At 42.5% G+C, this 27,725-nt stretch overlaps 2 protein-coding genes and 1 pseudogene across 10 annotated transcripts in view; 2 read left to right on the top strand and 1 right to left on the bottom strand.

Annotated features, from left to right (window-relative positions):
- The window catches only part of LOC102478275 (ribosome production factor 1 pseudogene), a 1,326-nt pseudogene extending 89 nt beyond the window's left edge, over window positions 1-1,237 (top strand).
- The window catches only part of WDR76 (WD repeat domain 76), a 33,963-nt gene extending 26,554 nt beyond the window's left edge, over window positions 1-7,409 (bottom strand). Inside the window, exons 1-3 of one of the 9 annotated variants that reach the window (XM_014581881.2) lie at window positions 7,271-7,409; window positions 4,211-4,311; window positions 2,938-3,083 (exon numbers count right to left, since the gene is read on the bottom strand). In XM_014581881.2, the coding sequence (XP_014437367.1) occupies window positions 2,938-3,009 (72 nt within the window). In that variant the 5' untranslated portion in view covers window positions 3,010-3,083; window positions 4,211-4,311; window positions 7,271-7,409. Of the gene's footprint in view, window positions 1-2,937; window positions 3,337-3,763; window positions 4,124-4,210; window positions 4,312-7,259 lie in introns of those variants that run through there. The other 8 variants (XM_006162879.3, XM_006162878.3, XM_006162880.3 and 5 more) reach the window with 8 other exon arrangements.
- A 217-nt stretch (window positions 7,410-7,626) lies between these two features.
- On the top strand, window positions 7,627-26,063 carry MFAP1 (microfibril associated protein 1). Its single transcript, XM_006172267.3, is given in 10 exon segments — window positions 7,627-7,705; window positions 11,011-11,230; window positions 16,438-16,567; window positions 16,828-17,015; window positions 17,517-17,625; window positions 17,725-17,885; window positions 21,032-21,079; window positions 21,081-21,189; window positions 25,178-25,267; window positions 25,358-26,063. Coding segments are annotated over 10 exon segments (1,317 nt in total). The 3' UTR covers window positions 25,541-26,063.
- Window positions 26,064-27,725: the final 1,662 nt, after the last annotated feature.

The following is a 27,725-nucleotide window of genomic DNA, read 5'->3' as shown; positions in this document are numbered from 1 at the left end:
AAAGCGCGAGACAGAGAGCTGCTAAAGAAGAACCTCAGGAAGTGGCAGCCACTGGGGATGGAGCAATGGAAAGCGGGATCCAATCCCTGAAAGTGGCTGCCTTTTCTCCAGGCTTCAGCATCTCAAAGATTAAGGACATACAGCGACAACACTTAATATTCACAAGGTGGAAACAGCAGCAGCAGAAGGAAAAACTGGGAGCAAAAAAAAAAAAAAACTTAAAAGAGAGGTTCTTGGTGATTAGGCTCCACCAAAGCCTATACCCAAGACCACTGACAACCAGTGAGTGCTAGATGAAACCACAGTAGACCCTAATGATGATGAAGTTCCTTATGATAAAGCTATTTCTTACTTCAACAGACTGCTCCCAAGATTCTCATCATATCAGATTGACATGTTGGGAGAACAGTAAGATTCTGTGAACAGCTCTCTTCTGTACAGTTATACTCACATGTTTATTACAGAAGAGGACTGGCTCTGAAAAAAATTATTCTACAATGCATCTCAAGAGATTTCACAGACCTGACTGTCATTAATGGAGACATAAAACACCAAATGGACTTATTTTGAGTCAACTGCCAAATGGTCCAACTGCTCATTTTAAAATGTATTTTTTTAGAGGTTTTTGCTATAGGGCGTGTGCACTCACCAGAAAGACAGAGAGAGACAGAGAGACAGAGAGCAAGAAATCACCCCCAGGAGGGATGGCCACATCACAATCGCTTCTCCTCCATTCTCCTCTCAGGATCTTGGGCATGCACACACACCCGCGCTCGGCGTGAGTTTAAGCGACTGGGGCGGGACTTGAACCGCGGTCGACTACATGGGAGTCCAGCAACATAGCCATTACGCCAACTGCTGGTCCCTAAAATGTTTTTAAAGTGTTCATCCTCATAAAGAAATTAAGAGACAAGACAAGGATCCCACAGAACACATACCCAAAGTAACTGAATAATTTTGCAACATGGCTAGGTCATTCAGCTGAATGTATGTTTGCATCTCTCTTCCCCCATGATCAAGTTATTGGCAGGCAGGTTGCCACATTCCATGATCAGCAGGATTATATTTTCTTCATACTTCACAAAAACATACTCAAGGGTGAAAAGTGGGAATTGCCACAGATTACCTTAAAATTAACATCTCTTCAGCAAGGAACCTTTGATTCTAAATATGGAGAGTATAAATGGGTCTAAAGTCCTAGGAAATGGATACAAGTAGAAGAAAATTCCATTTATAAAGTACTAAGGGAACAATATTGGATTTTGCTAAATAGAACTATCTTGAACTTAGTAAATTATCTGTGACAACATCCTTTTCAAAATGGCATTACTGATTTCATAAACTTCATTCATAGACAAACTACCAAGTGCCAAGAATTACCACTGTATGTTTATGTAGCAAATACCAATAAAATTCATTCTGGTAAGGGAAATAAGTAAATAAATAAGAAATGATCTGTTATTAAAAGGAGTCATGGGGCCAACTAGGTAGTGTGGTGGTTAAAATGGCTGGATCCCACATGACCGACTATACAGTTCGTGTCCTGACCCAGGGGCTTGAAAACCATGCCAGGTGCGTGTTTGTGTATACCAAAAATCCAGAGAGAAGGTAGGAAAAGGTATTGCAATGTGGTCATCCCCCATGGGGGAGTGATTTCTCACTTTTCTGACTCCCTGATCCCCCAGCAAACAAACATGATGTACAGCAAACTAAAAAAAAAGAAAAAAGGAGTCACATAGTGTAAACTAATAATAAAATTATTCTTCCTAATAGTAAATTAGTTCCTAGTTGCCATTAATTATATTATGGGGTGAGCATCCTTAGTCCAAAAATCCAAAATAAGCCATACGATGGCAAGATGAATGGGGTACTGAATCCCACATGGCCAAATACAAAGTTTGAGTCCCAGACCTGTTCTCTTAGAAAACACATCAAGTCCATGTGCATGTAGGCATGCTCAAAACTCTGAGAAGAAAGTGGAGAAGGATCATGCCCCGGGGGTGATTTCTCATCTTCCCTCTCCCTTTCTCTGTCTCTCTCTGGTAAGCACATGTGCACTATGGCATGCTTAAAAAAAAAAAAAAAAGGCATTCAAATCTCTGAGAAAAAAAAAAAAATCAGAGTTGCCATATGACTCAGCAATTCCACTCTTACATATACACACAAGAAAAATGAAATCATATGCCCACACAGAAACTTGTACATAAATGGTGGTACCACCATTTATTAGCTAAAAAATATAAACACGGGGCTAGCAGGTGGCCTGGAGGTTAGAGCAGCTGGATCCCACACAACTAATGGAACAGTTCAAGTGCCAGATGCAGCAGCTTAAAAATTATGCTGGGTTGGGGTCAGCAGTTAGTGTGGTGGTTAAGGATGCTGGACTCCCACATGGCTAACCGTGGTTCAAGTCCCGGACTTGGCAGCTTGCTTTCTCACTTTTCCTCTCTCCCTCTCTCTCTCTCTCTCTGTCCCTCTCTGGTCAAATTAAAGAATAAATAAATAAAGTTAAATAAAATAATTCTTAAAAAAAAAAAAAATCACACTGGGCACATGTGTGCCCAAAATCTCAAGAGGATAATGAAAAAGTGGGGACTGGGGCATGGTCATCCTCCCTGAAGGGTGCTTTCTCAGTTTTTCTCTCTCCCTCGAGTGTGCCTGTCCTATAGCAAATTAAAAAAGAAAGGAGAGATGGAGAAGAGATTGCAGTGTGACCATCTCCCAGGGGGTGCTTTCTCACTTTCCCTCTCCGTCTGTCTGTCTGCTGGGAGTGCACATGCTTTCTAGCAAATTATAAAACAAAAATAAGAACTCTCAATTAAACATACATCAGATAATAATTTGTCTCAGCTAGAGAGATTCTTGATAAACTTAGTTTAACAAACTTCAAGTTTCAAAACAATAATAAAAACATGAAGCTGATAATTAAATTCTTACCGATCCTGGTGTGGTTTCTTCATCACTATCTCCATCCTGACTGCTTTCCATGTCACCACTGAGAATCACCATATCTGAAGTGCTCTTGTGTTGTGGTTTGTTATGCTCAATGTGAACATCGAAGGATGATTTTTGCAAAGTGGATTCTTCCTTGCAAGATGTGACATTCATCTTTGGAATTAAAACCCTGCACGTTTTCTTTATTTCAGTCTTCTTATACCTCTTACACAGCACAGAATTATTTTCTAATAGAGCTTTGGCACCCTTTAGTTGGTCTAGCTTGCAATTACTGAGTGAAAAGGGAGCAAGATAAACCTTAGGTGCTTTACCTAAAACGGCAGTCTGAACAGGTATCAATGACACATAAGTGATGTTTTGATTTTCTTTACAATCATTCACCTATTCAAGTCAATAAAAGAAAACTGTTAGAATCACAGGTCCCATGCCTTTTCTTACAGTCTCCCCATCAGATCTGTATAAACAAATCTAATTCTGATTTCATAATAATACAAATCCAAATTGATAGCCTGTAAGGAAAATGTTTCTCCCCTTCACAATCTAGATACATAATTCACTAACATGAATAGAATTATTCATTATACTGGGCACAGTTCTTCTCCATATGAGTTTGAGAGACAAATAATAATAATGACTAGCATTTGTAACTGAGACTACCCCAACTGCCAACTTCAGACTAACTGAAATTGTTTAAGAGTAGAAAGCTGACAGTAACTGCTGCAAAAGGAAATGCAGAGGGGAGGGAAAAGAGGGTCCTTGACCAGATCCTGACACTATTGCAAAGGTTATCGGTAAGAATCTTCCTCACCACCGAAGGCCTAGTTTTCCATAGAGAAAAACCAGGACAGGGATCCCCAGTGGCAAGTTCCTGCTGGCCTGTTCCTGCTGGCAGATGCTTCACGACTGAAACAGGAACACACTGGAAAGCGTCAACCGGTTTCTCACCTTCACCTGGAGTCGCTGTCTGGAGTTTGCCTTCTCCTCAGAGGCTAAGCCCGACCCCGACCCCGACTCCGACATCTTTCCCTGGGTACGCTAGCTAGCGTGCCTTCCCGCCAATACTGTGGCGCGAGGCCGGGGTGGGAGGACTCACAAAGGGCGGGCTCCGCCCAGATCACCCCCAGTGGGAGCCGAGGGCGGTACCGGAATTACCCGCACTATTTAAAGATTGCCTTATTGTCTCACGCTAAGGCTCAAATTTTACGGTTTAGGTTGGGTTGTTTTTTTTTGGGGGGGGGGGGGGTTTTCTTTTTACCTTGGATCTCGTAATTATGAGGCTGGCGGAAACTGGAATCTCGCTTTGAAAAACGCTGACGTTTCTGCTAAGGACAAACCACCTCGCCTTGCAATGTGAGCCTAGAAAATGGAAACATCCTCTGATGCCATTTGTAATAGCGAGGACAAGAAATCGAAATCAACATGCAGCCTTGGCCTGGGCCAATTCCTTAGAACTCCCCCACCAGTAAAGTATGCCCTTTCACCACCATATTATTTTCTTTTTAGAAAAATAAGCATTGAAGCAAGAGCAACTCCATCTTGGAGGAGCGCCTCCATTGTAAACTGTTAAGATTCCTATGATGGAAATTTGCCTTCTCCTCTGTGTCTAAGTACATTAACACTCCTATTGTCTTTACACCCCACTTCTCCTAGTTGCCTTAAGATAAGGTCCAGTCACCAGACCATAAAGACTATCAAGATTCCATTGTATTTAGGTAATGATAGAACATATCCTTAGGGATGATTAACCTGCTTTTTTCTAACCTGCTTTATGTGATGTGCTTTTGCTTGCTTTGCTTTTCCGTTGTAGAAACCTAACCCTTACCCCCTGCCCCATGAAGCCCACTGCACCTTACCCACCTGAATCATCACATCATCCCAGACCTGATAGTGCATTTTTTGCCTTTATAAGTGCCCCTCACCTTGCACTCGGGGCAACATGAGAGACATGAGTCTCCCCCCACCCCATGGCGCCAGCTTAATCAATAAATTCCAATAAATTTGGCTATGCCTGGATGTCCTCTTATTTCTCCCTGAGTGGACTATAAAAACATTTGATTTTTTTTTTCCTAAGAGCTGATTAACTTAAGCTTGTTTAAATCTCACATGACTACCTGTCCACCTGCTAATAAAAGACCTTAAGGGTGATGTTAAAAAGCTCAAAGCCTGGGAAAAAGGTGTGGATCAGACCATTTGGCTATCACAAAATAAGTAAGATTTCAGTGCATTGTATTTCATGTACTCACATCCATATTGAACTTTTCCTCCCCCATTCTCTGGGTTTCATGAGCCAAAACAATTTCCTTCCCATTAAATCTATTCCCTCCCTGCCGAGGATTACTTTTAAACACAGGTGAAATAATTTGAGAGTTAATCATATCAGCAGCCAACTTTGAGGCCCTCCATGACCTAGTATTCACAAAATTCTCACCCTCCTCCACTAAAAATTACTGATATCAAGTTGTTCAGTGTCCTGGATATATCATGCTATTGCTAGGCTTCAACACTTTGCTCATGCTGTCCCTTTTCTCCTCCACCACCTCAGTTAAAAGTTCTTTCTAAAGTAAAATTCTGATTTCCAATTAGCTTTGTTTCTTTTTTTTTTGAGAGGTTTCTGCTATAGGGCGCATGCGCTCACCAGAAAGACAGAGACAGAGAGACAGAAAGTGAGAAATCACCCCCTCCCCCAGGGGGGTGGCTGAGGTGGAATCCCTTCTCCTCCATACTCCTCTTGGGATCTTGGGCACACAGGCACACACGCCTGGCATGAGTTTAAGCCACCAGGTCCAGGACTCAAACTGCAGTCGACTACATGGGAGTCCAGCAACACAGATATTACACCAACTGCTGGTCCCTAGCTCTTTTTATTTATTTATTTTTTTAACACAACTCAGCTAATAAATTGGGGCTGCTTCTGTTACGATTCTAGAAGCCCTTGAAGACTTCCTAACTAAAATCCAAACTTCTTGAGGACAAGGGCTTTAAAAAAAAAAAAAACTTTTACACAGGGCACATGCGCTTGCCAGAGAAAAACAGAGAGAGGGAAAGTGAGAAATCACCCCCCAGGATGGACAGTCATGCCGCAATCCTTTCTCCTCCATTCTCCTCCTGGAATTTTGGGCATGCATGCACACATGTCCAGCATGATTTTCAAGTCACTGGGTCTGGGACTTGAACCACAGTCAACCATGTAGGAGTCCAGCATGATAACCACTATGCCACCTGCTGGCCCCCAAGGGCTTTTTAACAATATTCCATACTTCTTTCAGAGTCATAAACACTGAACAATGCAGGGGGTTATGGGCACCCCTCAACCCCACCTGCCACATAGTCAAAATCTGTTTATAACTCTTTACTTTTTTAATTATTTATTTACCTTTTAATTGGCTAAAGAAAATACCCATTCGCCAGAGAGTGAGAGAGAGAGAAAGAGAGAAAGCAGGCCACCACATCCAGGACTTGAACTGCAGTTGGCCTCGTGGGAGTGCAGTGCCTTAACCACCACGCCACCTGCTGGCCTTGCTTATAACTTTTGATTCTCTGATGACCAGTAAATTTTTACTAATAATGTAGTCAATTAACATATACTTCATATGTTACATGTATTATATACAGTAAGGAAAGCTAGAAAAGAAAAATTGAGAATGTAATAGGAGACCAGGCAGTAGCAGGGTGAAGATGAAGGATCCACGACCAACCCCCCCAGTTCCAGTTTCAGATTAGCAGCTTGAAAAACATGCCAGGTGTTGTGTTCAGGGATCAGGAAGAAATAGAGAAGGGATTTTAGCCAAATCCTACGAAGTTAAAAAAAGAAAAGAATATCATAGGATAGAACATACATTTCTGGTACTATAATCTACTTATCCTTACTATAAATTTACACAATGTTTACAAAAAAACTTGTCAAGGTGTACCCGCGTAGGTCTAACCCAGATTGTTCAAGAGCCAACTGTAATTACTTATGGACTTAAATAAAAACAGGACCATATCTGAATAGGCAGTTTCCAGAAACTGAAAGAACTTGAAAGCCTAAAAGCAAAATGTTGGGATTTCAGACCCTTTGGACTGTTTGGTTTTGTCTTTTGTTGCTGGTCTGAAGCACCACCACGTGCTCCAGTGTAACCTATAAATACCGCGCCACTGCACACCCACCCTCACCAACTGAGCTAATCTAGGGGCCAGAGTTAAGTTTTTCTTCTATAGAACTAACTTTTCTTCATTTTCAGGAATATGGACAAACAGCCCTCATAAACTCTAAATCTTTACTTAACGTTTAGTTTTTATTCATCACTATCCCACCTCCTTACTTTAAACCAACCTAACACGTAAAACCTTTAATTCGGTCCTTCCTCGCCAGACGGTCAAACAGCAACGCCCAAAGGAAGCAATTTCCCGCCAGAAACGGCATCCAAATCCTGCGAGATTAAGGACGCGAAGTCCGCCTACGAACATGCGCAGTAACAGACTCGAAGTGCCGGCGCGCAAGGTCCTCCAAAATCCCATAATCCTCTTGTCACGTAATTCCGGTTTATCTAGCTCAGCCGGAAGTGTTTTATCAGTCGCGCAGCCGTGATCTGTGGACCACGGAGAAAAGGTTTTCTGTTCGTTGACGTTGTTTGTGTTTCACTGTTTGGAATCAGTCAAGTTTCAGGAGTCACCGTAGCTGCCGTCAACATGTCGGTCCCAAGCGCACTCATGAAGCAGCCGCCTATTCAGTCTACGGCGGGGGCCGTGCCAGTTCGCAATGAGAAAGGTACCGTGCCGACCCTCTTCCAGTTGGAATTTACTTCTTCTTGCCTCAGTATCCTTCAGACCGCCCCCGAGCCCAACACCTCCACTCCGCCCTCCCCCTAAGACCCGGCCCCGTTCCGCCCTCCACGCCCCCTTTTTTCCACCTTTCCGTTCTAAACTCTGCTAAACGGGAACATTCACTTGTGTCTGATCTTGTTTCTGTGGCCTGTCTGCTCTCATATACAACCACCATTCCTCTCCCCTTGTTCTCCACAGTGAGTGGCTATTTGCAGGACGCTGTGAGGGTTACAGCCTCTTTTGTTATCTACAACAGTCTGTTTATACTGTTTTATTTTTGAGATTTTTGTCATAGGATGCGTGTGCTGGCCAGAGAGACGGACAGTAAGAGAGAAAGTGAGAAGTCACTCCCCAGTGGGAATGGCCAAGCCACAATCTCTTCTCCATTCTCCTGGGATCTTAGGTACAGACTTTCAAGCCACTGGGTCCAGGACTGGAACCACAGGCCATGTGGGAGTCCAGCGCCTTAACCACCAGGCTACCTGCTGACCCCTGTTTATGCTGCCCTTTATTTTTGAGAGAGAGAGAGATTTTTGCTAGAGAGCATGTAGGCTCTCCAGAGACAGAAATTGAGAAATAACCCCTTGGTGAAATGACCATCGCAGCAATCCCTTCTCCATTCTCCTTCCCAGATTTTGGGTACACAAGCACATGCGCCCAGTGTGAGTTTTAAGCCACAGTCAGGAACTCAAACCCCAGTCAACTACATGGGAGCCCAGTGACATAACCATTATGCCATCCACTAGCCCTTTTTTCTTTTTAAGAGGTTTTTGCCTTAGGGTGCATGCACTCTGTAGAGAGACAGAGACAGTGAGAGGAAATGTGAGAAATTACCCCCCTAGGGGGGTTGGCTATGCTACATCCCTTCTCCATTCTCCTTGCAGAATCTTGGGCACAGATCCACACGTGCCCAGCCTGATTTTCAAGCTACCCTCCTGGGACTCAAACTTTATCTAGCAATGTAACCAGTATGGCTATTGCTAGCCCTTAATGCTGCTTTTATAACTCTCGTCAATCACAGTTGTTCATGTCTGTCTTCCTTCACTACAAGATCATAAGCTCATAACCTCCATGAGGCTGGAACCATGTGTATTCAAATTTATCCTTTTCAAACAGCTCAACGACTGTCCTTTGTAAGTTGAATACAAAATAGTGTAAGACAGGGGACCAGCAGGTGGCATGGTAGTTAAGGTGCTGGACACTCCCACATGACTGATCATGGTTCAAGTCCTGGGCCTGGTAGCTTGCTTTCTCACTTTCCCTCTCTCTCTCTCTCTCTCTGTGTGTGTCTCTCTCTCTGATCAAATTAAAATAAATGAATAAATAAATAAAATAAATAAAGTTAAATAATTCTTTTTAAAAAAATAGTGTAAGACAGATTCCTAACCTTAAAGAATTCATTCAGTGAGAATGGAAGACATTCATATTCTAGTAGATAAAAGACATACAAAAAGAGGCACTTTTTTTGAGAGGTTTTTGCTATAGGGCATATGGCTAGCCAGAAAGACACAGAGAGACAGAAAGCAAGAAATCACCCTCCTGGGAGGGTCGGGGGAGTGGGAGAGATGGCCACGCCGAAATCCTTTCTCCTCCATTCTCGGGATCTTGGGCACACACACACGTGGCCGATGTGAGTTTAAACCACCGGATCCAGGACTTGAACCACGGTCAACTACATGGGAGTCCAGCGACATAGCCATTACACCCACTGCTGGTCCCAGAAGAGGCACATTTTATGCCATGTACAGTCTTGTTTGTGACATCTGTCATATTTTTTAATAAACTTTCCCAGCATGATATTATTTTAAAGAATTATTTTCTTTAATGTTATTTATTTATTTATGTTTAATTTGACCAGAGAGGGACAGAGCGCAGAGTGAGAGAGAGAGAGGGACAGAAAGCGTGGGGGCCAGCAGGTAGCATGGTGGTTTAAAGCACTGGATTGCCACATGACTGACCATAGTTCAAGTCCTGGACCTGGCAGCTTGTTTTCTCACTTTCCCTTTCTCTCTCTGGTCAAAATAAAAAATAGCCAGTAGAATTAAATAAATAATTCTTAAAAATAGAGAGAGAAAGCAAGCAGCCAGGTCCAGGATTCGAACTACGCTCTGCCATATGAGAGTCCAGCACCCTTAACCATCATGCCATGTGCCAGCCCTGACATCTGTCCTTTGGGAGGACAGAAAAGCAAGAATCACTTTAGATTGGAGTAATCAAGGAAGCTTCTTGAAGAAGGTGGGCAGTTAAATTGATCCTAAGAGGGAAGATTAGAACTTCTGTAAGTATGGATGGAAAAAGGAACACTGTATCTGTTCTCAGAATGAGACTAAAGAGTTTTTGTGGTTGCAGAAAAGTATCAATTATTTTTTGTTCTTTAAATATGCTGTACCTATGCTTGTGCAACTTGCCTTTTTTCTTTAACTGAACATATTTTTTTGGTTTGGGTTTTTGTTTTTGTTTTGTTTTGTTTTCAGTTTACTATAGAATGCATGCACGCACCAGAAAGAAAGAGTGAGAAATCATCCCCAAGTGGGATGCGCACACTGCAATCCCTTCTCCATTTTCCTCTCAGGGTTTTGGCACATGCACTTAGCATGTTTCTCAAGCCACCAGGTCCAAGACTTGAACTATAAAGTTGGCCATGTAGAATCCAGCTGTTTTAACCACCATGCCGCCTGACTGGCCTGTAGTTGGCCTTTTTCCTTTCTTTCTTTATTAAAGAGAGATTTTTGCTATAATGCATGTTTGTTTGCCAAAGAGATAGAAAGTGAGAAATCACCCACTGGGGGGATGACCATGCCATAATCCCTTCACCTACCTCCATTCTCTGCTCAGGATTTTGGGCACATATGCACATGCACCTGGTATGAGTTTAAGCTGCAGGGTCCAGGACTCAAACCACATTCAACTATGTGGGAGTCCAGCAACATAACCATTATGCCATCTGCTGATCCTAAAGTTGGCCTTTTTAAGGGTGGACCTTTTCTATTGTTTCACTGCCCAGCTTGCTCTACTGTACTCCTAGTAGGCCTTGTTCTCATTAGAGTTGATATTCATAGGAATGCCTTCCTGTGACACGGCCTTAGTAAGAATGCATGCACTATTACGTGAATAGATGATTAGTTAGTGGCTCTCTTTTGCTTAGATTTGTGTCTACTAGGAATTCAGGGATCTACCTGCAAAGGCCAATGGTTGAAGGACATGGAGAAAGAGGGTGCTGAAACATAATATGTTATCTTTCTCACCCAGGTGAAATTTCGATGGAAAAAGTCAAGGTAAAACGTTATGTGTCCGGAAAGAGGCCAGACTATGCCCCTATGGAGTCCTCAGATGAAGAGGATGAAGAATTTCAGTTCATTAAGAAAGCCAAAGAACAAGAAGCAGAGCCTGAGGAACAGGAAGAAGATTCTTCTAGTGACCCTCGACTGCGGCGTTTACAGAACCGCATTAGTGAAGATGTGGAAGAAAGGTAATGACTAAGGTTATGTTCCCTTGGACTTGAACCGCTAAAGGTTGGTTAAGAACAACACAGGGGGGGAAACCAGCAGTTAGCATAATGGCTATGTCGCTGGACTCCCACGTAGTCGACTGCGGTTCGCGTCCCAGACCTGGTGGCTTAAAACTCACACCGGGCGCGTGTGCGTGCGTGCCCAAGATCCCGAGAGGAGAATGGAGGAGAAGGGACTGCGGCGTGACCATCCCCCCTGGGGGGTGATTTCTTGCTTTCTGTCTCTATGTCTCTCTCTGTCTGGCGAGCACACGTGCCCTATAACAAAAACCTCTCAAAAAAAAAAAAAGAACAACACAGGGGAACATGAAGAAGCCAAGAATTCTATTCAAAGGCATCTCTAAGCCTGTCGAGTAGGTACCATGAGCAAAGCTTACCCTCCCAAATTGAGAAAAGGTATGGACAAGAAGTTATCATTGAAATTAAGTGGTGGCAAACATATCAAAGGAATATTGTGGGGATTTGATCCATTTATGAATCTTGTGATAGATGACTGTAGAAATGACAACAGAATAATATTGGGATGGTGGTAATACAAGGAAATAATATCATCATGTTAGGGAACATTGGAACAAGTATAAATAATGGCTGTTCAACAGCAAAATCCATGTCCCCTTGTCAATGGGCCTGTTTTACTATAATGTAAAAATCAGGTCATATGGGACCAGCAGAAGGTATAATGGTTACGTCACTGGACTCCCACGTGGCTGACTGTGGTTTGAGTCCTGGACCCAGTGATTTAAAACTCATGCTGGACATCTGTGCATGCGTGCCCAAAATCTTGAGAGGAGAATGGAGGAGAAGCAATTGTGGCCTTGCCATTCTCCCTGGGGTGTGATGACAAAACCACACCCCTATAGCAAAAAATTTCTCTTAAAAAAATAATCAGGAGAACCAGCAGGTAGCATGGTGGTTAAGGCACTGAACACTTCCACATAGCCAACCATGATTTGAGTCCCAGACCTGGTGGCTTGCTTTCTCATTTCCATCTTTCTTTTCTTTTAAGAATTATTTAACTTTGTTTGTTTGTTTGTTTAAATTTGACCAGAGAGGGACAGAGTGAGTGAGAGAGAAAAAAGTGAAAAAGCAAGCCACCAGGTCCAAGACCACATGGAACCACGGTCAGCCATGTGGGAGTACAGTGCTCTTAACCACCATATCACCTGCCAGCCCCTCATTTCCCTCTTTCTTTGTCTCTCTCTGGTCAAATTAAAAAACTAAATGAATGAGGGACCAGCAGATGGCGTAATGGCTACGTCCTGGATTCCCATGTAGTCAAGTCCCAGACCCGGTGGCTTATATACAAGCCAGGCATGTGTGCATGCGTGCCCAATATCCTGAGAGGAGAATGGAGGAGAAGGGATTGTGACATCGCCATCCCCCCGGGAGTGATTTCTTGCTTTCTGTCTCTCTCTGTCCTTCGGGCAAGCACAGCTATATAGCAAAAACTTCTCCCCCCCAAAAAAAAAAAAAATCCTAAATGAATGAATAAATAAAATGATATAAAATAATTCTTTTTAAAAAATCAGGTCATGTACATTTTCATAATAAACTTTTTGTTAAGTTAAACAAAAAAACTAACAGCTAACACTTGGATAATACTATATACCAAGTACACTATTCCAGCGGGATTACACTGACTAATTCTGTACTCCTTATGAAATATGTACTACTAGCCCCATTTTATTTTTTAATTTATTTATTTTTAAAAAGAACCATTTTATTTAACTTTATTTATTATTATTATTTTCCAGTTTTATCAGAGAGAGAGAGAAAGGGAAAGTGAGAAAGCAAGCCACCAAGTCCAGGACTTGAACCGTGGTTGGCCATGTGGGAATCCAGCACCTTTAACCACCATGCCACCTGCCGGCCTTATTTATTTATTTTTGAGAGAGATTTTTGTGATAGGGTACATGTGCTCATCAGAAAGACAGAAAGAAAAAAAAAAAAGACAGAAAGCAAGAAATCACCTTCCTGAGGGGATGGCAACATCGCAATCCCTTCTCCTCCATTCTCTTCTCAGGATTTGGACATGTATGCACACTTGCCTGGCATGAGTTTATTATTTTTTTTTCTTTTTTTGGAGAGGTTTTTGCTATAGGGCACGTGCACTCACCAGACAGACAGAGACAGACAGAGAGACAGAAAGCGAGAAATCACCCCCCGGGGGGATGGCCACGCTGCAATCCCATCTCCTCCATTCTCCTCTCGGGATCTTGGGCACGCACGCACATGCACCTGGCGTGAGTTTAAGCCACTGGGTCCGGAACTTGAACCGCGGTCAACTACGTGGGAGTTCAGCGACATAGCCATTATGCTAACTGCTGATCCCCCTGGCATGTGTTTTAAGCCTCTAGGTCTGGGACTTGAACCACATTTGACTACATGGGAGCCCAGTGACATAACTGCTATGCCATCTGACGGTCCCTACTATTAGCCTCATTTTATAAGTGAAGAAACGGAGGCACACAGGCGTTAGGAAAATAAAACAACCAAAGTTATGCAACCAGTAAATGGAAGCTTCAGAAAACTACTTGTTATTTCTGAGCCTAAAAGCCATAATTAACCCATTAAGGGAACAGAAAATATATACTATTTGTTGAGGGGAGTCTTTTTAGCCAAAAAACCTGAGAAGTTGATACTGTCTACTCACTTATTTTAAATGTTGACAAGGGGAAATAATACTGATGAAATAGGAAAAAAGACCTGATGAAAGGTTTCATGTAATTTGGCCCCATTGTGCAGTGCTTTAGCACTGTACAAAGAAAGGGTGATCCCACATGGCCAATGGTTGTTCAAAGCCTGGCCTCAAGGGCAATATGTTGTATGTGGGCACATGCTTCAGATCCTGATGAAATGGAAAAACAGGAAAGGAAAAGGGAATTCAGTATAATCAAGCCTGGTAATAGTAGGGAATGTGGTCACTCATTATCCTTCTAAAATTTAAAATAAAGGTCAGGAGGACTAGCAGGTAGTGTGGTGGTTAAGGTGCAAGACACTCTCCTATGGTCAACCATGGTTTGAGTCTTAGACCTGATAGCTTGCTTTCTCACTTTCTGTCTGTCTCTCTCTCTCTAGTCAAAATTTTAAATAAATAAATAAATAAGTGAATGAGTAAATAAAATTCAAAATAAATAATTCTTTTAAAAAATAAGATAAAATAAAGGTCTGTTAGAAAGAGCCAGGACCAGCAGTTAGCATAATGGCTATGTCGCTGAACTCCCATGTAGTTGACCGTGGTTCAAGTCCTGGACCTGGTGGCTTAATACACCGGGCGCATGTGCATGCATGCTCAAGATCCCGAGAGGAGAATGGAGGAGAAGGGATTGCGGCGTGGCCATGCCCCCTGGGGGTGATTTCTCATTTTCTGTCTTTCTGTCTGTCTGTCTGTCTGGCAAGCACACATGCCCTATAGCGAAACCTCTCCAAAAAATTTTTTTTAAAAATGAAAGAGCCTCCCAGGGCCGGCAGGTGCTGTGGTTAAGAGCACTGGACTCCCTCATGGCCAGCCACAGTTCAAGTCCCAGACCTGGCGGCTTGCTTTCTCACTTTCCCTCTCTCTCTCTTTCACTCTATCCCCCTCCAGTTAAATTTAAAAATAAGGAAATAAAATAAATAAAGTTAAATAAAATAGTTCTTTTTTAAAAAAAAAAGAAAGAGCCTCCCAGGGGACCAGCAGATGATGTAATGGTTACGTCGCTGAACTCCCACATACTCAACTGCAATTCAGGTCCTCGACTCAAAGGCTTAAACTGGACGAGTTTGTGTGTGTGTCCAAAATCCCAAGAGGAAAATGAAGGAGAAGGGATTGGAGTGTGGCCATCCCCTTTGGGGGTCGATTTCTTACTTTCTATCTCTCTGGCAAGCACACATGCCCTATAGCAAAATTCTCTAAAAAAAAAAAAAAGGGAAGAAGAAAAGAAAGAGCCTCTCAGTGGCCAACAGGTTGCATGGTGATTAAGGCACTGAATTTCCATGTGGTCAACCACTGTTCCAGTCCTGGACCAGGCAGCTTGAAGATCACACTGGGTATGTGTGCATACATGCCAGAATCCCAAGAAGGGAATGGAGGAGAAGGGATTGTAGAATGGCCATTTCTCCTGGATGGTGATTTCTCACTTTCCCTCTCTCTGTCTCTCTGGTGAGCATATGCACCCTATGGCAAAATCCTAAAAAAAGAGAGAGCTTCCCAATGAGGGGTCTCATGTGTTATATGTTAATTGAGACATTACCTATAGACAAACCCAGTGATCGTGAACTTTTTTTTTTAAGAGATATTTTTCCTATATGGCATGTGCACTCACTGGGGAGCCAGAGAGAGACAGACAGAAAGTGAGAAATCACCCCTCGGGGGTATGGCCACACCACAGTCCCTTCTCTGTTTTCCTCTCAGGATTTTGGGCATAAATACACACATGCCCAGTCTGAATTTTAAGCCACCAGATCTGAGACTCAAACCAGGGTCAACTACGTGGGAGCTGAGCGACATAACCATTACTCCATCTGCTGGTCCCAGTGATGCTAAACTTTTACAGTTCATATTGTCTCAGGAATCTTTTCACAGAGCTCGTAGGCAAAAACAGTAGTGCTTCATTACATGAAATAATTAGATCCAAGTAATTTATGTATTTATGTTCCAACAACTTAGCCTCTGGAAAAATATAATGCCATCAAAGAGAAAACACTTAATTGTTACATAACCACAGTTATTTATTAGTGGCATTTATATGCCTAGTGGATACAGACAGTTTTCAGACCTTGGAATCAGTTGGTACAGTCACTCTCATTTCCTGTTCTATATTGATTTCCATGATGTACTTAGCATAGCAGCCACCAGAAACCTAGTTTCACAAAGTTACAGTGTTACCAATAGAATGTAGTGTATTAAAACTAAACTACTTGGAGCTATTAAAAATTTCCTGCTATGTCCCTTTTTGTGTTTGCCATGGTCCTGAGGATGCCACAATATATGTTGAATGTTTTAAGCTCAACATTTGCTGTGACACTCTAAATTAGTTTATTTAATCTCTACCTCAGTTTCCCCATCTCAAAATTTCAATATTAATGAAAGCAAACATAATAGCAGGTACTCTGTAAGTAAGGAAATGTGACTGAGGTATCTCCGTTTTTGTGACACTGGTGTTACACTTGGAGCTGCTGTTTTTCAGACTGGCTAGACATCGGAAAATAGTGGAGCCTGAAGTGGTAGGAGAAAGTGACTCAGAGGTAGAAGGAGATGCTTGGCGCATGGAACGAGAAGATAGCAGTGAAGAAGAGGAGGAAGAAATTGATGATGAGGTATGATAAAGGAAAACGTAGTTTTTTCTGGGTGCTAGAAAAGGTTGGGGCCAGGGGTCCTGTGTTCAGATCCTAAAGGTACAATATCGCTGCTTTTGGCAGACCTCTGTTCATGTTCCCTGTCTGTCGGGTGTAGGATCGAAACAGTGCTGAGTTGCATTAACTCATACCAGAATTTGTTAGCTTGATAAGGGAAAAGTAAAAAGCCATTTTGGAGCACAGGCCATTTGACTGACTGGCTCAGTTGTGTGACTTGATAGGAAATAGAGCGGCGCCGTGGCATGATGCGTCAGCGAGCACAGGAGAGAAAAAATGAAGAGATGGAAGTTATGGAGGTTGAAGATGAGGGACGTTCTGGGGAAGAGTCAGAATCAGAATCTGAATACGAAGAGTACACGGACAGTGAAGATGAGATGGAGCCTCGCCTTAAGCCAGTCTTTATTCGAAAGTAAGTATGTCATCACCCAGGCCTTAATCCACATAGTACTACTTTCCACATCTGAAGACAGAAAGTCCCTTTTCTATCCCTTGTTCTTCTCAAATCTAAGCACTAAGTGCCAGTCTTCTGCCTGGTGCCCTAGCCATTCAGAGTTTGCTGAAGAATATCTTGGTGTTAGCAGACAGCCTGAGTTTGATTTCACATCCTTTCCCATTAAAAAGCACATATCTGCCTAAGCTCACAAAATTAAGCTTAAAGAGAAAATTTCTATTTCTTTCCTAATCACTTGGAATCCTACTGCTTACATTCTAGCAAGTTTGTTGTTATTCATACAATTCTCAAAGATGAATGGAATTTTGATGCTCTAAAAACCTGGGATGTCTCTGTTTTGGGCTCTCTGTAAATAATAAGATTGTTTAGCTTTATTTGATATGGGTAGGACTAGATATAGGGGAACAAAGAGCTCCATTCTGAGGACTTTGAGTAATTAACAGGAACTTCGTGCTGCAGGAAAGACCGAGTAACAGTTCAAGAACGTGAGGCTGAAGCATTGAAACAGAAGGAGCTGGAGCAGGAAGCAAAACGCATGGCTGAAGAGAGGCGCAAGTACACACTCAAGGTGCTGGGGAGTGGTTGTGAGGATTGAGTACAAGGAGTAGTGAAATTGGGTTGTCTGAGAACAAGGAAATCCAACAGCTGCATTTTCCTCCCTATCCAGATTGTAGAAGAGGAGACCAAGAAAGAACTGGAGGAGAATAAGCGGTCCTTGGCTGCATTGGATGCACTCAATACTGATGATGAAAATGATGAGGAGGAATACGAGGCGTGGAAAGTCCGAGAACTAAAACGAATCAAGAGGGATAGAGAAGATCGAGAAGCGTGAGTAAAAGGATAGGCCTAGAATTAATGCTGCTGATGGGACAGGTTCTTAGTAGGGCAACTCCAAGGCTCATCACCTACTGTGAGTTCCATTCTTCTTTTCTTTAAGGTTCTTGCAGCTGGGTGTGTTTCCAGTCATTTGTTACAGTAACATCAAGGAAAAGAAACGCTTCATTGGTGTTTCTCCATGATAGGAGTGCCTGCGAACACTCCCTTTACACACAAAAGTTAAACATCATGTTGTTGCGCAACCCAACCCAAAATTGGGTAGCTTGAAACAAGATTTTATTATTTCTTACAGTTTTGGAGGTTGGTCGAACATTTCCTTTGGTTTCACCTGGGCTGGCTTATATGGTTGCAACCAACTGAAAGATTGTCTGGGCTAAGAAGTCCAAAAGGGGCTTCACTGGTAGTTGGTTCTTGTTCTTCAAGTAGGTTAGACTGGCTTCCTTACATAGCAATCTCAGGGTAGCAGTCCAAGAGGGCAAAAGTAGAAATTGGCAAAGGTCTCCTGAGGCTTAGGTTCCAGAACTTACATCATATCTGCCATTTATCCAGTCAGAGTCACAAGGCCAGTCCAGGTTCAAGAAGGTGGAGAAGTAGACTCCAACTCTGGATGGGAGGGACAGCAGAGGTTACCTTGAAAAGGAGCATGTACACTGTGAGGGGAAGAATTTGTGGCCCTTAAGTAATCTACCTTACTCCTTAAGTTAGAGCAGAATCATTTCTGAGCTGTCACCCATTCCTGTAAATAGTTTGAAAGGGTAATCCCAGGTTACAAAGGAAATCATTAGTAGATAACTTTCCTTAGCTTGTAGTTTCTTAAATTCTCATCCTAGGCTTGAAGGAGTATGTGCACCCATTTAAAATATATGCAGAATTTTGTGTTTATGTGCATTTATTTGGAAAAAAGGTATCTGTGTCCCTCTCTACCTCCCAAACAAAACCTTTTAACAAAAGGTTAGAAGTCACTGCACTCTAATAATGATGATCCTTGGTTTATGACCTGTAAGCACATATTTGATTTTTTTTTTTTTTTGAGAGAGAGAGAGAGAGATTTTTGCTCTAGGGCATGTGCGCAAGACAGACACAGAAAGCAAGATATCAGCCCTCAGGGATGGCCATGCCACAATCCTTCCTTCTCTATTCTCCTCCCAGGATTTTGGGCCTGCACACTCATTCACCCAGTGTGAATTTCAAGCATTGAGGTTCAGGAATCAAGCTTCAGTGGGCCATGTGGAAGTCGAACAATGTAACCATTATGTGCCATCTCCTGGTTCCACATATATGATTATAATGTGTTTATATATAAAAGAATACAAACAAAGTCATGTGCCATTTACCTTAGGGTGCATGTGTGCACATGCTGCCCTCCCTTCTCCTCCATTCTCCTGCCAAGAGCTTGGGCATATATACAGTGTACCTGGCATGAGTTTCAAGCCACCAGAACTGGTACTCAAACTGTGGTCAGCCACATGAGAGTCCAGCAATGTAATCGCCATGCCATCTGTTGGCCCCTGTTTTATTTTAAATAATTACTTATTTCATTTTATTTTTTTGTTTTTGTTATTATTATCATCTTTTAATTTGACCAGAGAGAGAGGAAGGGAAAGTCAGAATGCAAGCCACCAGGTCTGTGACTTAAACCATAGTCAGCCATTTGGGAGTCCAGTGCCCTATCCACCATGCCTCCCACCAGCCCCCTTGGACAGTTATTTTAAATGTACTTAGACTTTTTTAAAGTCAAAAAGGCTCTTTTTCCCTTCTTTAGAGAAGGAGTGTGAGAAAGTATCCCCTGGGAGGATGACTACCCCACAATCCCTCCTTTTCCATTCTCCTCTTGGGATTTTTGTTTTGTTTGTTTAAAAATTAGTTTATTTAACTTTATTTTTTTTTTTTTAATTTGACCAGAGAGGGACAGAGTGGGGGTGGGGGGAGAGAGAGCAACCCACCAGGTCTATGACCCAAACTGCAGTTGGCCATGTGGGAATCGAGCACCCTCAACCACCACACCACCCTGTTTGTTTGTTTTTGAGAGAGATTTTTGCTATAGAACATGTGTGCTCACCAGAGAGACAGAAAAACAGGATATCATCCCCCTGCGGCTACACAGCAATCCCCTCCCCTCCATTCTTCTCTCCGGATTCTGGGCATGGACACACATGTGCCTGGTGTGGGTGGTTTTTTGTTTTAAGAATTATTTTATCAGGACCAGCAGTTGGTATAATGACTGTTGCTGGACTCCCATGTAGTCGACCAAGGTTCGAGTCCCAGACCCGGTGGCTTAAACTCACACCAGGTGCATGTGTGTGCATGCCCAAGATCCCGAGAGGAGAATGGAGGAGAAGGGATTGCAGCATGGCCATCCCCCCTGGGAGATGATTTCTCCCTTTCTGTCTCTCTGTCTCTCTGGTGAGCACACATGCCCTATAGCAGAATCTCTCTCTTAAAAAAAAAAAGTATTTTATTTATTTATTTTTATTTGACCAGAGAGGAACAGAGTGAGAGAGAGGGAAAGAAGAAAGCAAACCACCAGGTCTGGGACTTGAAGCTCAGTTAGCCATGTGGAAGTCTAGCACCCTTAGCCACCACGCCACCTGCCAGCCCTGACTGTTGTGAGTTTAAGCCACCAGGTCTGGGACTTGAACCACGGTCAACTATGCAGGAGTCCAGCAACACAGCCATTACACCATCTGCTGGTCCCTCCTCTCAGGATTTTGGGGGCACACGTACACTCACACACGCCCAGTGTGTTTTGCAAGTTACTGAGTCCAGGACTTGAACCATGCAATCAGACATTTGGAATCCAGCCACCTTAACCACTATGCCACCTGGCTGGCTCAAAGAAGGATTTTTAGAAAAAAGGCATTAGTAATGTTGTAAAATCAAGCAATAATAATGTCTGAAACTATGAGAGGCTAGAATCAACTTTTGGAAGTTTGCAAACATACCTGGTCTGGTGAACATAATGAAAACCAATGTATCTTTTTGTTTATTGAGTTCTTGGTCTTGACTACTAACAGGCAACTACTAGAATTAAAGAAGGTGAATAGTGCTTGAAAGAAATGGAACTGTGTGACTTTTGGAAGTCTTTGGGTCTTTCTGAGACTGGAACAATACTAATAAATAATTTTGCTTCCTGACAGGCTTGAGAAAGAGAAAGCAGAAATTGAACGCATGCGAAACCTGACTGAGTGAGCGGCGAGCTGAGCTTCGAGCAAATGGCAAAGTTATCACCAACAAAGCTGTGAAGGGCAAATACAAGTTCCTACAAAAGTATTATCACCGGGGTGCCTTCTTCATGGTAAGATGTAAAAAGTTAGAAAATTGGGACGAGCAAATGACATAATGGTTTTACATCACTCGACTAGTGGTTTGAGTCCCAGACTAGGCGCCTTAAAACTCATGCCAGGCTCATGTGTCTCCGTGTCCAGAATCCCAAGAGGAGAATGTAGGGGAGAGGATTGTGGTGTGGCCATTCTCCATGGGTTATTTCTTGCTTTCTTTCTGTCTCTCTTCTGTGAGCACACGCACCCTATAGCAAAAATCTTGGGACAGGGGCGGGGGGGCAGGGCAGTCAGGGGGACCACGGTAGCTTTTTTCAAGTGTTTTATCAAACTCTGAATATCTCTACTGCAGCTAAAATCCTGCCTTCAACACAGATAGTAATAAAATTTTTAAATTTCAGTGAAGATGACCTCCAAAATCAATTTCAGCCTCTCTGATCACTAGGAAATGTTTACTTATTATGTAGTTGCTCAGTACATATGGGTTTTTGTTTTTAAGAGTTATTGGGGCCGGGAACCAGCAGTTAGCGTAATGACTATGTCGCTGGACTCCCACATACTCCACCGCGGTTCACATCCCGGACCCAGTGGCTTAAAACTCATGTCAGGCGCGTGTGCATGCGTGCCCAGGATCTCAAGAGGAGAAGGGATTGCAGCATGACCATCCCCCCTGAGGGGTGATTTCTCGCTTTCTGTCTCTATGTCTCTGTCTGTCTGGCGAGCGCACACGCCCTATAGTGAAAATCTCTCCAAAAAAAAAAATTAAAATTTAAAATAAATAAATAAATAATTATTGGGGCCGGCAGGTGGCATAGTAGTTAAAGGCCCTGGATTCCCACATGGTCAACCGCAGTTCAACCTGGCAGTTTGCTTTCTTGCTTTCCCTTTTTCTCTCTTCTCTCTCTCCCTGGTCAAGTTAAAAACTAATAATAAATGGAATTAAATAAATAATTCTTTATTTTTAAATTTTTATTTTAAAAATTTGCTACAGGGCATCTGCACTCACCAGAGAGAGAGAGAGAGAGAAAGTGAGAAAGCAAGCTGCCAGGTCAGGGACTTGAACTGTGGTCAGTCAAGTGGGAGTCCAGCATCTCCACCACTACTCTTCCTGCTCGCCCTAGTACATGTGGATTTAATAATTAAGCTTTTTGTTGCACCAAACTCAAATATTGCCTCTTCTCATCTGGACAAAGGCATGAGATTAAAATGATTTTTAGGGGGTCAGCAGGTGGCATGGTGAAGGCACTGGACACTCCCATATGGGCAACCACGGTTCCAATCCCTGGCTTGCTTTCTTACTTTCCTTATCTCTGTGTGTTTGTCTTTCTCTGGTCAAATGAAAATAACTGAATGAATAAGTAAAATTTAAATAATTCTTTTTAAAAAAATGACTTCTGGGACTAAATGAGGGACTTTCACACCCAACAAGAAGAAAAATAGATCTCATAAAAATTAATTATCCTAGGGGACCAGCAGTCGGCATAATGGCTATGTCGCTGGACTCCCATGTAATCCACCAGGGTTCAAGTCCCAGACCTGGTGACTTAAACTCACACTGGGCACATGTGCATGTGTGCCCAAGATCCTGAGAGGAGTTTGTGGTGTGGCCATCCCCCCTCGGGGGGTGATTTCTTGCTTTCTGTCTCTCTTTCTGGTGAGCACACACGCCCTATTAAAAAAACCTGTCCAAAAAAAAAAAAAAAGGACTGAACTCTTCCATGAAGCCTTTCTTAACCAAAGTCATGCTAATTTTAATTACTTCAACAGGTATGCTTATAGCCTGTGTCTCAGAGTATTATATCTTATTAGCACATTGATTTGAAACTATTCTCTAGTTACTTTATATTTCATTGAATAAATAACTTGTCTGTTTTTACTATGTAAACATCACCAGTTAGCACTTCTAGATAATACATAATCAAAAGACTTGCAGTTTGGGGCCGGCAGATGACGTGGTGGTTGGGGTGCTCCCACATGGCCAACTACAGTTTGAGTCCTGAGCCTGGCAGTTTGGTTTCTCTCTCTCTCTCTCTCTCTCTCTCTCACTCTCTCACTCTCTCTCCAATCAAACTGAAATACTAAATAAAATTTTTTAAAAAAGACTTGCAGTCTAAAAGTAGGCTAAGCAAATAAACACTATAAAAGTTAAAGTACCGTAGGAGTTATGAAGAGAGATGTTATATTTGGTAGAAGATTGACAAGGATGACATACAGGAGGTGATATTTTAGATGTACTACTCTTGATATTGAGTGGTTAGAAAACATTCTGGGTGAAGAGACCAGCAGGAGTAGAGGAAGTATCAGCTGTAAAGCAAAGTGGCTAGGAGAACTAAATGTTAGATTAAGGCTGTGTAATATTTGGCCTTGACTACTACACAGAAGTGTTGTGGTTATTTAAGAAATAGAGAATATTCAAGTTTTTGAACAAAGCGGGACATTAGAGTTGGTTTTAGAAACAGTAATGCAGTGGTAGTGCATAAGACTATACGGAAAAACTATAATAACCCAGATGATAAGTTTGTGAGCATGGAAGCCAGCAGGTGGTGTGGTGGTTAAGGGCATTGGGCTCCCACATAGTCAACCTGTGGTTCAAGTCCCATACCTGGCTTGAAAAATGCTCTAAAAATACACTAACCAGCAGTTAGTGTAATGGCTATGTCGCTGGATTCCCACGTAGTCGACCACGGTTCGCATCCCGGACCCGGTGGCTTAAAACTCAGGCCGGGCGCGTGTGCATGCGTGCCCAAGATCCCGAGAGGAGAATGGAGAAGGGATTGCAGCGTGACCATTCCCCCTGGTGGGTGATTTCTCGCTTTCTGTCTCTATGTCTCTGGCGAGCACACGCGCCCTATAGCGAAAATCTCTCAAAAAAAAAAAAAAATGCTCTGGGGACATGTGTGCATGCCCAAAATCCCAAGAAGAGAATGGAGAAGGGATTGTGGCATGGCCACCAACCTCCCGGGGAAGATTCTTCACTCTCTCTCTCTCTCCTCCCCTGGTGAGTGCCTGGTGAGTGAGTGCACATGCCCCATAGCAAAAACTAGTGTGTGTGTGTGTGTGTGTGTGTGTGTGTGTGATCAGTTGGAAATTCAGGATTGGAGGGTATTTTTTTTTAAAGGAATTATTTAATTTTATTTGTTATTATTTTAAATTTGACCAAAGAGAAAGGGAAAGTGAGAAAGCAAGCTGCCAGGTCAAGGACTCTAACTGCGGTCAGCCATATGGGAGTCCAACACCCTTAACCACCACGCCACTTACCAGCCCCCAGGATTGAAGATTTGAGAGGCCTGTATACAGTCAAATGAGTAAATGAGCACAGTGTGTACATGAGTACATAGGGATAAGCCCATCTTCAAATGTTGTCTACATTTAGGAAGGAAAAAGATAATACAACAAAGGGAAAAAGTATCATCCAAACTAGTTAACTCTTTTTAAAACAAGGAATTATTTTATTGAACTTTATTTATTTATTTTAATCTGACCAGAGGGGAGCGGGGAGTGAGAAAGCGAGCCACCATGTCCAGGACTCGAACTCTGTTCAGCCATGTGGGAGTCAAGTGCCCTTAATCACCACACCACCTGCTGGCTCCAAACTTGTAAACTCTTGGAGAGGTTTTTTTTTTTCTTTTTTTTTTTTTTTCCCACTGTAGGGCGTGTGCGCTCACCAGAAAGACAGAGAGAGACATAGAGACAGAAAGCAAGAAATCACCCCCCCAGGGGGGATGGTCACGCCGCAATCCATTCTCCTCTCGGGATCTTGGGCACGCATGCACACGCGCCTGGCGTGAGTTTTAAGCCACCGGGTCTGGGACGCGAACCACGGTCAACTACGTGGGAGTCCAGTGACATAGCCATTACGCTAACTGCTGATTCCCCAAACTTGTAAACTCTTAAGAAAAATCTCAGTACCGTTTTCTTTGTATCCCTCGGAGAGTGTAATACATTTGTGGTTTGCATATATGGGAAATAAAACCACAAGACTGATAGTATGATTCTTTTTTATAGGATGAAGATGAAGAAGTATACAAGAGAGATTTTAGTGCACCTACTCTGGAGGATCATTTCAATAAAACAATTCTTCCTAAAGTCATGCAGGTTGGTATGAGAAACCTTAAGAATATGGGAGAGAAAAGTAAAGTAAAAGGAATGTCATGTTTCATGTGTAATTCTTCACCCTTTCCTCAGGTCAAGAACTTTGGACGTTCTGGCCGTACCAAATATACTCATCTTGTTGATCAAGACACCACCTCCTTCGACTCAGCATGGGGCCAAGAGAGTGCCCAAAACACAAAGTTCTTTAAGCAAAAGGCAGCTGGAGTACGAGATGTATTTGAACGACCCTCTGCCAAGAAGCGGAAAACTACCTAGGGTCCAACTACTTGTTCTTCCAACTATGGGACACAAGGGGAAGTCTCAGCATTCGGTCCTTGATTTCTTTCACCATTTTTGATACAGCCCCTGTATCTAGCCTATTGGACCTATTGCCATACTTGTGTTACTGGATAACTATAACTCAGTCTTTAAAGATTCTTTGTGAGGTTTGGACTCATGCTGAGAAACCCACAGCAAAGCACTATCCAGGTATCCAGGTAGGATTAAAGGCTTTCTACTTAAAACTTTCCCTGGAAGTCTTAGGTTTCACCACTACTATAGCTTCCCAGATTTATTTGGGACTATTGTGAGTTTTTCTAGCCCCTTAGCTTGGGTCAGAAATGTGAGCATTTAAGTGGATATTGCATTACTTCTACCTTAAGGTTAGGAGTAATATACCAGGAAATCTAAGCTCATTGAAACCAGTTTTGCATTTTTGGTTGAAGTCAATTTTTCTAGGTGAACGTATTTTTTGATCCATTTATACGTGTATGTCAAATAAAAGAATCACCCACCAAGATTCCTAGCATGATACTGGAAATAAAATGTACAGGCTGACAAGTACTACCTACCTATCAAAGTTAAAAGCAGGGAATTATCAGGCAGGGAGTGTCTCAGTTTTTTTTTTCCACATATTTTGATCATCCCCTTTGATCTCAAACTCAGATACTATACAGGCTTTACACACCAAGACTTATTCCAGGAGCAAATAAAGGTATGTTTGGGCATCCTTGCTCTCCTGTAGCTATACAAAGGACAGAGGCTGAACCATGAAATGGGGCATCTGTTTTATCCAAGTACCTACCAGTATCTTACCTAGCTCATGTATCAGGGAGGACACCAGTGTTCTCCAAAGTCACAGAAAGAAATGTAACCAGCAATAAGACTTTTTTTTTGAAACAGGAAAAGTATTTCTTCCATCAGAGAGACAGGCACTTCTTCAGGATCCTTACACTGTGATCCACTCCCTTTGTCAGCCCAGACAGATTAGTAGACATGATTGGTGTGTACAGGGAGGCCTCGGGAAGCAAACCCAAGACCTTTCCATGTGGGTCAGTTGCATTACTGCTGTACCACCATCTAGCCCGATTTCTCAGTTGCCTAAAGAAATGAGACTAAGACCATTTCACATCCTTCAAATGCCTCACTGGCAGAATCATTCAAACCATTTAATGTCCTAGCATACAAAATAGAAGTACAAATAATTGCTGATCAAGAATATAAAGATAGATGTAAATACAGGTCACTATTGCATGAGATACAATCTTACAATTACCCTAGAGCCAAAATGAGAACAAAGCCTTGAAATTCTTTTGGAAAATGTTTATAGCTACTAATTGTCTGCTCTGAGGCAGTACTACAGTACTGTGAGGAATACTACTACAATTGTATCATCATTGTTTTCTTAAACAGTATTTAAGTATGCATTTAAAATGTTTACACTTAATGAAATGTGACATAGGGATCAACAGATGGTGTAATGGTTACATCGCTGGACTCCTAGGTAGAGTCCTGGACCAGCAGCTTAAAACTCATGCCAGACACATGTGCATGCATTTCCAATATCCTAAGAGAAGAATGGAGAAGGGACTGTGGAGTGGCCATCCCCCCTGTGGAGTGATTTCTTGCTTTCTGTGTCTGTGTCTCTGTCTCTCCAGCAAGTGTACACACCTCATAGCAAAATCTCTCTTAAAAAAGAAACATGACTGGGACCAGCAGTTTGTGTAATGGCTATGTCGCTAGACTCCCTTGTAGTCGATCATGGTTCAAGTCCCGGACCCAGCGGCTTAAACTCACGCCAGGCTCACGTGCGTGCATGCCCAAGATCCTGAGAGGAGAATGGAGAAGGGACTGCAGCGTGGCCATCCCCCAGGGGGGTGATTTCTCGCTTTCTGTCTCTCTGTCTCTGTTTTTCTGGCACGTGCACGCACCGTATAGCAAAAAAGAAAAAAAGAAATGTGACACATTATAGACATCCTGTGTAAAACTTAATCCCTTCTCGATATACTTTCCTTTGTTTCATACATAAATAGCTTAGTTGTTTATAACTTTGTAGATTATCCATTCTTAAGGTCTAACAAATCAATTCTTAAAACCTTTTTAAAATTTTTTTTTTAAAGAATTATTTTATTTAACTTTATTTAATTTGATCAGAGAGGGACGGAGAGAGAGAAAGCAAGTC

The sequence above is a fragment of the Tupaia chinensis genome, unplaced genomic scaffold, assembly GCF_000334495.1.
Source record: "Tupaia chinensis unplaced genomic scaffold, TupChi_1.0 Scaffold141044_1, whole genome shotgun sequence".
Taxonomy (NCBI): domain Eukaryota; kingdom Metazoa; phylum Chordata; class Mammalia; order Scandentia; family Tupaiidae; genus Tupaia; species Tupaia belangeri.
Note: the sequence above shows the minus strand (reverse complement) of the source record. Positions and strands in the feature narration are given on the sequence as shown.